Genomic DNA, 11,882 nt, shown 5'->3' on the forward strand with positions numbered 1-11,882 from the left:
TTCGCTCCTCTTTTTCACCTGTGGCTTCTATCCATTTTTTTATTCCCGGGCCAGAGCGCTCATGCCGGGATGCAGTGGCTGAGCAGGTAGGGGAATTTAATGGATAATTAGACGGGTTGACCGCGGACCACCTAAAGCTGCATACGCTCCTGTTACCATCTTGGCCACACCCTCATACTAGTGCCTTACAGGGGTTTGCCTTTGCCAATTGTAATTATGCCTAATTACATTATACCTTTTTCATCAGATCCCTCGCCATGGGCCTGGTTAGCAGAGCTAAAGGCACAATCAGAGTCAGTTACCACCAGTATCAGTCACAAAATGGGGGTGAACAGGGCAAAAAGGATGACTTTCTTAAACACACTGTTTACTCCTTGCCTGCACATTTGTTGTTTGCCCCTTCACTGTCTTGTTTTTCTTCCCTCTGAAGTCATTTACCTCATTTTGCTTATTCATTCCTGTCTCGCTCAAGCAGACCCTGTTGCTCTGCAAACCTACTGGCAGATGCATTCAACTGGTTTCAACCACCTCATTTAACCTCCTGTTGGCTTCATAGCTTCTATGTCCTGTTATTGGTGGTACTGAGAAGACATGTGCATGTATAAACATTTCTGAAGTGCTTCCAATACCTATGAATTTGGAACCAAACCACTGAAGACTACTTTGATGTTTCTTGACCCCTTAACCCTATTTCACCTCTGACCCAGAGTGTAACCTCTGAGCTTCTGTCACTCAGAACCTTGTCAAACTTCAAGGATGGAGTATTGGGGATTAGCATTGGATTCCACCAAACATATCTAAAAAATGCATTTCAATCCTAATCTCATTCAGAGATTTACACAAAGCATTTCTAAGGTTCAGGAAAATTTAGATATTATTAAACAAGAAAGAGTCTTTTGTTAAATAATATTAATGAGCTAGCAATTAATCAAGAAGGAAACACCCTCACATAGTAACACATTTTCGAAATCAGACCCAAGAGGGTTGTCACCAATCTTCAATTCCATAGGTTATTCCAATATAATGTTTAACTCATCTGTATCTGGAACTAGTTTGACTCCACCCAAAAAGTTTTATGAAGATCCAGAGAGGTAGCAGACGCTCATGGCACAAAGCCATTGATGACCTACAGCAGCGATTTTCAATGACTTCACAGTGAGGCAAACTGGACTAATAAATCAGTCACAGCCACTTTGAATGAGGGACTCCATGAAGAGATCAAGAATGACCTATCATTATCAGTCTACTAGCATGTGATGTGTAAAGCTCTTACTGACCTCAATATTTCTTATTGACCTCGCTCTCTGTTGGAAAGTGGGTTATTAGTAGTGGCAAATATGCATCTGCCACTGGCAACAAGGTCACGAACACAGTCAAGAACTCAGAATAGGTCTCAGAAAATTATTCCCATGCTCAGGCCTTCGTAGCTTGGCTGCAAGCAGGTAGTCTTTTCTTTAGAAGCAGGTATGTATAGCATGTAAAAACACCAATTTAGTAAATAATTAAGACAAAACACACAATAAGGATCCAACACAAATTTATAAACATAGGAAATATTTTTATCTTAAAATGACACCAAAATGAAAAAATCCACTGTAGGGAACCAGGGATATGAATTTTTAAAGCTTCCATACTTTCTAGTGCTTAGAAATAAATAGTGCCACTTCAAGACATTTGGTCGCCTCTGACTGGGACAAAGTCAAATTTTGAGGTTGAGCGTGGAGCCCTGGTCAGATACACTAAGCTTGAAGCTCCAGTCAAGATTTTACCTTCCCACTCGGAAACTTTTCTGGAGGATTTATCACCACATGTAATGCAGCCTCCTCCAGCATGCTGGACTCAGTGAGGGGTCACCAGCTTGCCTTTCTGTGAGAGTTTAGTCACCCTCTGGAGCTTTTTCTCAAAAGGTCATCAAACTTTCCCAAACTTCTGGAATTTCTTCCTGAAGTTCCTCTTGAGGATCCAAAGTGTCTAAAACTCAATCCATGGGTCTGGAATCTCCAAGATGGTCCTTGAAAAGTTGGGACCATAATTCCCACAATGCACCTAGACACCACTTTTTAAAGTCCAATGGATACACTTCAGACAGGGGACTCTCGGTGGAGTGGATGCAGATGAGCTCTGTTAACCTATAGCTTGCAGGAAGCCCATTTGTTATTCCTCTTGAAACAAGGTACATCCAAATGGCTGTATTTCCAGATAATGCAGTAAGTTCAGTCTTTTCAGAGTTCAGGGCCTGATGGTGCAAATCAAGTTTCCAGCTTGGCAATTCTTCTTCTCTCAGTTTCAAGAAGCAAAGCTGGGAGGTGCTGCCTCTCTCAGAGACCTATTCAGTGTTCTCTGAGTCAAGCAGGAGGACACTCCTGTCCAATGAGGTGCAGGGCAACAACCCAGAACATGACCATTTCCTCCAGAGTTTTGCACAATGGCCCCCCAGAAAGCACTATTCTTTGAAAATTTAATATAGCTGAATTCTCATCAGAGAGGCAAGAGCTGGCTAAACCAACCTCCCGGAGGGCTCATCTCCATATTCTCCCACCCTCTGCTATCTGCACATTCATTCCTTAAGCTTGCCATCTGGCTGGGGGCAGAGGGTAGGGGTGTAAATGAAACTGGTTTCACCTGCCTGTTCCCTCCTTCTTTTGAAGATCCTTATTTACAACCCCTTGCTCTGGCATTCCTATGCAACTTCACCCTATCCTCCCAGAAGGGCTGTTTCACCCCAGGGGATACTTATCAACTCTTCAAAGCAGACCGGCTAATCCACTTAACTCTGCTCAATCAGGGCAGAGAACTAGAAGGCTGAATGTTGGCTTGCGGACAAGAAAGTCTTATAACTTCTTGTCTGTATATTTTAGGATAAATTCAACAATAGCATAATGTTGGATTTATCAATACCATTCTACTGAGTCCCTGAATGGTAGTTTTCTGATATCCCTAACATGAGTCATTATTTAATAGCTTCTTGCAATGTTAACCTATGTGGCTGGGGATCTGCAATGGGGAAATTGAACTCAGCAATTTCTCCTACACCAGGGCTTATAAAACATATTTTATAAGCTTATATCGACAGGACCCCCACCCCTGGATCACCTATAGCAGACTTTAGGGGTTCACTCCTAGTACAAAAAGTGGATTTTGAGAAGCACTTTACCACAATGTGGGGAGTGAAATGTGCAATTTTCGCTAACCCCAGGGCATACAATACTTATTTTATAAGGGTCCTCCTTATAAGTACCTGACCCCCCTACCCCTGGGACACTTAGGAGCGACCCTGGCTGTACCTCATATGCTGAGATATAGTAGTTTATTATTTTTAAGTGACCCAAACACCAAATTTGAGTTTGAGCACAATTTGCATTCTACAAGGAGTCCTGCCACACAGGGTGCTTTTAAACTGAACCCAGGCTTCAGCAGTGCACACATGCAAGTGCAGAAAGGGCTGCTGACTTCCAAACTGCCATGCCCTATCATATACTTGGGACTTAAAGGTAGTGTCAATCCCCTTACCATACTGTATGTAGGTGTTTTCACTTATTCTAAGTGTGTTTTGGGAATAACACTGGCTCTGGGTATGGTTAGGCAGAGCCCAGGGTCTGTCAGAGTTAGTTACTACCAGTAACAGTCAACAAAAAAGGTGCTCAGGGCACAGGATGAATTTGCAACACTCTCCAAATAGAAACCAAACAGTGACATTGAAAACATGAGCGGAGATTGGGAAATCAAGTGTTTCCAGTGCCAAATACTGTAGTATGGCAAAGAATCTATGCACATCGACTCCATTGGAAACCTGTTGATGAAGAGAGAAAGAACAAGAAGAACTGTGCTTTTATTCTGGTAAAAAAGGACACTTTGCTTGCAGCTGTTGTTTGTGGAATGTTTTGTTCCCTTTCATCAGGGAAAGTTAAATGAGAAACAAGACCTTTCTTAATAGCTCTTTAGATACAACCTGTAGAATCTCTTAATCTGGATGTAGTTGCTTCACCTATGTTTCCCAATGTCCTTGGGACCATCATTTCATTGATGACCAAAGAAGAGACAGTCTTGCCGTCTGTAAAGTTAAATGAGAAACAAGACCTTTCTTAATAGCTCTTTAGATACAACCTGTAGAATCTCTTAATCTGGATGTAGTTGCTTCACCTATGTTTCCCTAAGTCCTTGGGACCATCTTTTCATTGATGACCAAAGAAGATACAGTCATCCCGTCTGTAAAGTTGGAATTGGAAGATGTGGTTTGTAAAGAGTCCCAAGCTATAACTCACTGGTGAGACCTAAGGAAGTTAAAAACAGTCAGGAGTTGCTTGTGTTCCCATCTGGAGGGGGACTGGCCTGGCAGTTCGGGCTAAACTGTTCCTATTGGACAGGAGCAAGACTGATTTGCATTAGATAGGGCTCTGTCTAGAATGGCACAGTGGGAAAAACGATGGCTGGACAGCAGCCCAAATGATTGCCAGTGGCTGAGATTAATTAAAGCATACCTCCCTTTAGCTGGTTGATTTTATGGTAAACCTAATTGTGATGATAATGCTAACACTTGGGTCCTGTGCTCTCTGTGACATAGGAGTCAAGCTGTACCTCCCTAATGAGACCTAAGTAGGTTGAAACCCGTCTGGTGTTGCTTGTATTCCCATCTGGAGCGGACCTTGTCTGGCAGGTTAGAATGCACTGTTCCAATTGCACAGGACCAAGACTGATTTGCATAAAATGGGTCGCTGTGTAGAATGGCATAGTGGGTATAAAACAATGGTCTGGAAAGCAGTCCAGGTGATTGCCAGTGGATTGCAGTAGACACACTAATTTGTGCTGCCCCAGATTTACAAGGATCAATCAATAGCAGACATTTTTTTGCTTTTTCTATGTGTGATGCAGTCTGCAGTACACAAAGAAAGAGCAAAACACCATTAATTAATGTTTTTTGTGCTGGAAGGTATCCCTTCCTGCACATAAACAATTATTAAATAATGACGATTTCCTACTTTTATATGTGCTGCAGAATGCAACACACATAGAGGTAACAAGTCGCCATTATTGATTGTTTATGTGCAAGAAGGGACACCTTCCCGCCCATTAACAATCATTCCCTGTAACACAGACCCCCTTGCACTATAGCACAAGGGTCGCAAGGGTGTCTGTGTTTGAGCTAAGCAGCTATTTTTAGTGCCAGCAGTAGGGAAAACAGAGAGTTTGTGCTGTATTGTTGTAAATATGGCACATCCTTGCATTTTGGAAATGGTGGACTGTAACGTTGGGAAATTTGCCTCAGCGGTGTGCTCCTTCATTTCCTTATAAATATGCCCCTAAATTGTTGGACTCTCTGATTCATAGTCTCATCAATGTATGTACCTTTATTGTTTACTCTCTTATCTTCTTTGTTTCCTCTCCTCTGCAGTTGTCTACATTGTTTGGCTTATTCTCTCCTGCATCTGATATCAAGCAGACCCAAGTGTGCTCCAAACATTCCTAGTTGATATTTTCAACAGGTACCTCCTCATTTCCCATTCTATTGGCTTCATAGCTGCAGCACCTCACTTAATCCTCTTCAAAGTTTTCAGCCTCTCTGAGTAGCTAGAAGATTACTAGAACTCTTGGTCCATTACTGGCAACTCCTTACAGAGGGTATGGGTGGAGGTGGTGGCACCTTGTATTAACTATCCCCTATGTCCTTTTTAGGGGTGAGCGTAAGCTGCATAATTTACTGTAGTGTAATTACATCAAATTGCAGCAAAATTAGTTAAGATTACGAGAAATTATGCAAGGATCAGAGCCATGCAATTAGTACTATTTTCTTAGCACAAAATGGACCCTTGCATCCAAAACGGACCCAAATATGGATTTTACATGAAGACAATAGGGCTGAATGCAGGAGAACTGGCACTTCATCCCCCAGAAATGTTTGCCCCAAATTACTTTAAATTATGTGAGCTGGCAAAATTGCATAATTTTCAGTAACACGATATCACTGACATTTCTCTAATTACTGGGTTACTGAAATTTCCCCCAGACTTAGCTATAATGAAATGACACGGCACGTCACTGCTGCAAATCTTGCAGTGCTGCGCAGCGTCATTTCAAAAACAATAATGTGGTGCAACCCTGTCTTTTTCCTTGCACTGGCGATACAAATAGCTGCCTAGTGCCAACACAGACACCCTTGCGCATTAGTGCAAGGGTGTCTGCTTTGCAGGTAATGATCTTTTATGTGGAGGAATGCGTCCCTTCCTGCATATAAACCCAATCAATCAATCAATCAATCAATCAATCAATCAATCAATCAATCAATCAGGTGTTTGTTGAAGCGCGACTACTCACCTGTGAGGGTCTCAAGGTGCTGGGGAAATAGGGGGGTGCAGGTTCCAGTCCATCAGGGAGGGGGTCTGTCGAAGAGCCAGGTTTTGAGGTTTCTCGCGAAGATGGGGAGTGATGTTGTCTGTCTGAGGTGGAGCGGAAGGGCGTTCCAGTCTCTGGCAGCGAGTAAGGAGAAGGAGCGGCCTCCCGATCTGGTCTTTTGGTGCTGGGGACCACGGCGTAGGAGAGCTGGGCCGATCATAGGGTACTTTGGGGTGCGCGGAATTTCAGTCGACTGTTTAGGTATGCTGGTACGGTGTCGTGGAGTGCCTTGTGTGCGTGGGTGAGAATCTTGAAGGTGATTCTGGCCTCGATGGGGAGCCAGTGGAGTGTGCGCAGGTGCTGGGAGATATGGCAGTGTCTTGGCAGGTTGAGGACCAGCCTTGTGGCAGCGTTCTGGATGTTTAGTATCTTGCGTGTGAGATTTGTTTATTCCGGTGTAGAGTGCGTTCCTGTAGTCGAGTCTGCTGGTGACGAGGGCGTAAGTGACCGTCTTTCTGTGCTTGATTTGAAGGTCTTACATAGGAGGTGGAGGATGTGGAAGCAGGAGGATGCGACGGAGTTGATCTGGTGGTCCATTTTGAGCTCAGAGTCCAGGATGATTCCAAGGTTACATGCATGGTCCGTGGGGGTGGGTGGGCTTCCGAGGGTGGGGGGGCTACCAGGTGTCGTTCCAGGCATTGGGTTTTGGGCCCAAGATGAGTACATCTGCTTTGCCGGTGTTGAGTTGTAGGCAGCTGCTTATCATCCATTTGGCGCCATGCCTTCTTGAAAGTTGTGTCTGGTGGTGTTGGGTTCGTTGGATAAGAAGAGGATGAGTTGAGTGTCGTCTGTGTATGACACAATGTTGAGTCCGTAGGTTCGATGGGGGCGAGCAGAGCCATGTAGACATTGAAGAGCGTGGGGCTTAGGGAGGCTTAGGTGGTAGGTGTAGGGTCCAAGAGGAAAGGGGGTGTCTGACCCGCTGTGTAATGCCAGGGAGGAAGGAGTGGATCCAGTTGATGGCCTTGTCCCGGATCCCTGCGTCGTGGAGTCTGCATAGTAGGGTGCGGTGAGAGACTGTGTCAAATGCTGATGAGAGGTCAAGGAGGATGAGTGCTACTGTTTCTCCTCTGTCCAGTAGGGAGCAGATGTCGTCTATTGTGGTGAGGAAGGTGGTTTCTGTGCTCTGTTTTTTTCTGAAGCTGGATTTGGAGGAGTCGAGGATGTTGTGCTCTTTGATGAAGGTGGCGAGTTGGGTGTTGATGGCTTTCTCAATGACTTTTGCTGGAAACGGGAGCAGGGAGATGAGTCTGTAGTTCTTGAGGTCAGTGAGGTCCGCCGAGGGCTTCTTCAAGAGGGGGTTGATCTCGGAGTGTTTCCAGTCGTCGGGGAACAAGGCGTTCATCAGGGAGCGGTTGATGGTCTGGCGGAGCATGGGTGCGATGGTGTTGGTGGCTCTGTTGAAGATGTGGTGGGGGCAGGGGTTCGTGGGGAGCCTGGAGTGGATTGACTTAATTGTCTTCAGTGTGTCTTCAGTGGTGAGGGCTGTCCAGTTGTTAACCATTGGCTTCAGGATGTCGGGGGTGGCTGGTGGGGGTTCAGTGTGTTGGTTGTCTTCGTCGAAGTTGTGGTAAATGTTCTTGATTTTGAGGTGGAAGAAGGTGCTGAGTTTGTCACAGAGGTCTTGTGAAGGAGGGATGTCAGTAGACTCGCTGGTGAGTTCGGAGAACTCCTTGATGATGCTGAAGAGATCTTTGCTGTTGTGCGCTTGTGTGGAGATTCTGTCTTCAGTTGCCATTTTCCTCATTTTTCTGATGAGTTAGTGGTGGGCGTTGGTGGTGGCTCTGAAGTCGTTGTGGGCTTCTGTGGATTTGGAGTTCTTCCTGGCCTTTTAGAGGCGGGAGCATGTGCGTCTGGAATCTCAAAGTTCTGTGGTAAACCATCTGGCTTTCTTGGTGTGAGTGCTGTTTTTTATCTTGAGAGGGGCTATGGTGTTGGCGCTGTCGGAGAGCCAGCTGTGCAGGGTTCGGGCTGCGGTGTTGGGGCATCGTCTTCCGCGATGATTGGGGTGGAGTTGCTGAGTGAGGAGTTGAGCTGATCGTCTGTTATTTGGTCCAGTTTCTTTGTGGGAGCAATCAGTAATGACGATTTGCTACATATATGTAGCAAATTGTCATTATTTAATGATTGTTTATGTGCAGAAAGGGACACCTTCCTGCACATAAACTATCATCAAAGGCATTTTGGTCTTTCTATGTGTGCCACAAAAAGCAAAAACAATGGGAAATAAAGGTATTTCTCCTTGTTTGCCAATCTAGCTCCTGCTTTTGCATGAGGTTAGTTTTTTGGTGCTGCCTCAGATTTAAAGATCCTTGTAAATCTGGGGCAGCATCAAAAAGCAATGGGTGTTGCAAAGGAATGCCCACAGCATCACCCATTGCATGCCCCTTTCACACAGAAAACTGCATGAAAGGGTACCATATTTACAAAGCGGAGATAAGACACGCAAGTGGCTTAACGCCAATTTGTAAATATGGTGCAGGGCATTGCGTCACTGGAACACCGTCAAAAGTGTTGGTCCGATGGCACGATACCCTTTTATTAGGCAAGATTTAGAAGATATATGCAAGTATATGTGTACATCACTGGTATTTCTATCGCCGATACCCCTATTTTTCCCCCACAATGGAGACTCTGGTGGAGTCTCGAGGATTAGCTGCAGAATTCACCAAGTGTATCCTTTAACTTTAGTACTCTGTGAACACTGGAAACTATTAAGCATTGTTAACACTGTAGATGCGAGCAGAACTCCAGCTATGCATAACTTTGCACTAAAAAGAAACAGTATCCCTGTTGGAATTTTTGCCTTGTGTCCAAAGGTCATTAATCATATCTGCACACATGATCGTGTCATCACTTCCCTCAGTACCAATTTCACTTCCTGGTTTCTTAGGCTGTATATCAAAGGGTTCAGCAATGGAATTATGACCGAGTAGAACACAGCTACCACTTTATCATGTTCCAGAGAGTAACTGGGTTTAGGACGGAGGTATGTAAACATTACTGTCCCATAATACAAAGTGACAACCAGAAAGTGAGAGGAACAGGTGGAGAAGGCTCTGTGTCGCCCCTTTGTAGAGTGGATCTTGAAGACAGCAACAACAATAGGCAGGTACGTTATGAATATTAGAAGGAGGGATCCAACCAGGACAATTCCACCCACAGTAGCACTCAATACCTCATTGAGGAATGTGTTGGAGCAGGATATTGTAAATAATGGTGGGCCATCACAGAAAAAATGGTTAATATTGTTTGAACCACAAAAGTGCAAAGTGAAAGTTAAACATGTGAGGACCAGAGAGTTTAGCAACCCTATAAGATAAGATCCAACCGTAAGAGACATGTAATTTCTCTCTGTCATGATGATATGGTAAAGCAGAGGTTTGCAGATGGCTGCATAGCGGTCATAAGACATTACTGTTAATAGAAGTGTTTCTGCACTTCCAAAGCCTACATGCAGGAACATCTGCAATGCGCATCCAAGGAAGGAAATTGCTTTCTTGTCTGATAGAACGTTTGCAAGCATGTTAGGTGTGATACATGAAGGATAGCAAAGGTCCAGAAAGGACAGATTTCTCAGCAGAAAGTACATTGGTGTGTGAAGGCGAGGCGAGATCTTGGTCAATAAGATGATGCCAGCATTGCCCACCATACTGATGCAATAAGCCAGAAGAAACAACATGAAGAGTGACAGCTGAAGAAGTGGGTCATCAGTGAGTCCTAAGAGGATGAAATAGGTAACTGAGGTGTTGTTGTGTTCTTCCATTTTTAACAGACGATGCAGCCTGCAGAACTAAACAGAATGTGTAACACATGAGAAAAGGATCTTTCCATTTAATCACCAATTATGAAATTATACAATCATCCAAAATCACCTCTAAATTTGTTGGCATCATCATCTTTTTGATTCAAAACTCACAAAAATATACAGAAACAAACCAACATAACATGACCAAGTACATTTAAAATAATAAGGGATGCTATAAAAAAAAACAAGGTCTGGGCTGTTGTCCTAAAGATGATGGCAAGATTTGTGAATTGAAAGTTGATTTGTTTAAATTTATCAGACTAATTAAGATTAAGAAGCATTTCTTACTATGCAATGAAATGAATAAAGCTACTGCAATACCACAATCTAGTCATGCTTTGAGGGAGATCACAATCCAAGAGGTTATGGACACACGATTACTCTTATCACTTACGGATTGTGAAGATGAAATAGTAACCACGGATATAATTCTTAGAGACTTGAATGTGATTAGTGACACTCCCATACCTAGTGGTCTAAAAGACAAATCTAAAAGGACACCAACTTTACATTCAGGTAATAACATAGATATCTTTCACAGGTTAGTCTTAACAGACCTAGACAAGTATAATGAAAAAACATCACGACCCAAGAAAGGACTGGATAACTTATCTAGTGGAGAAAGAACTTAGGGAGGACACAAGCATAACTATCAGAGAAGCAGATATGTGGGGAAATATTGTAATCATAACCAATAGCGATTATGATACAGAGATTTTTTCCCAACTTAATGACAACACCCACTATGAGACACTAACAGGAAATCCCATTTGGAAACTTACTGAACACATCAATAAACATTTGAGACAATGGAGCTGTATGGGATTGTTAAATGAGGATGAGATGAGCTATCTGAAAGTTTTCCGACCCAGATACCCTTGCATATATACACTCCCTAAGGTCCACAAGAATCTCTCATTCCCTCCGGGAAGACCTATTATTTCGGGGAATGAGAGACCTACTGAAAGACTGTCTGAATACGTGGACATATACCTTAAGCCTTTGGTTCACAATTTACCTTATATATTCGCGATACAAAACACATTCTAGGAATACTGTCAGAACACTAGCATCAGGCGAGTTTGTGGATTGAGATCCATAAGAAAAATGTTGAGTGTCAGATCGGCCAGCACCTGGGATCATACGGAAATGATCATTAGTATGATTGAACTTATACTAGACAACAATGTTTTTATTTTCAAAGACCAATGGTACAGACAAAAACAGGGCGCTGCCATGGGCTCCAGGTTCTCACCTTCGTATGCCAATCTGTTTATGGTCTGGCTTGAGGAGGTGTGGATCTGGAGCCCGATAGGCAACAAATGGAATGAATCCATCTTATATTGGTGTCGCTATATTGACGATTGTATAATGATATGGACAGGAGACAACATCAAACTAAATGAATTTATCAAACACCTGAATGGGAATGAGTATAACATTAAATTTACATTTGACATCAGTAAAGAAAAGATTTCATTCCTGGACACTGAACTCTATATTAGAGATAATAAAATTCACAGTCGATTATATCGCAAGACTACAGCATGTAACTCGATATTGCATGCCTCAAGTGCTCACCCCTCCCATCAAATAAAAGCTATCCCATATGGAGAGCTAATCAGAGCTAGGAGAAATTGCAGCTTTGACCCTGAATTTGAAACTTGTGCCAATGACATGATGGCAC

At 43.4% G+C, this 11,882-nt stretch overlaps 1 protein-coding gene across 1 annotated transcript; it reads right to left on the reverse strand.

The window, feature by feature from the left end:
- Positions 1-9,214: 9,214 nt before the first annotated feature.
- LOC146853914 (olfactory receptor 5F1-like) lies at positions 9,215-10,153 on the reverse strand. Its single transcript, XM_085650450.1, has one exon. It carries the CDS (start codon positions 10,151-10,153, stop codon positions 9,215-9,217), a length of 939 nt encoding a protein of 312 aa, XP_085506576.1.
- Between the last annotated feature and the right edge of the window lie 1,729 nt (positions 10,154-11,882).

This window comes from Triturus cristatus, chromosome 4_1, assembly GCF_964204655.1.
Source record: "Triturus cristatus chromosome 4_1, aTriCri1.1, whole genome shotgun sequence".
Taxonomy (NCBI): Eukaryota; Metazoa; Chordata; class Amphibia; order Caudata; family Salamandridae; genus Triturus; species Triturus cristatus.

Bases quoted from the DNA above. Each gene is read 5' to 3' on its own strand.
- LOC146853914 (XM_085650450.1), bottom strand. From the start codon at position 10,153: ATGGAAGAACACAACAACACCTCAGTTACCTATTTCATCCTCTTAGGA.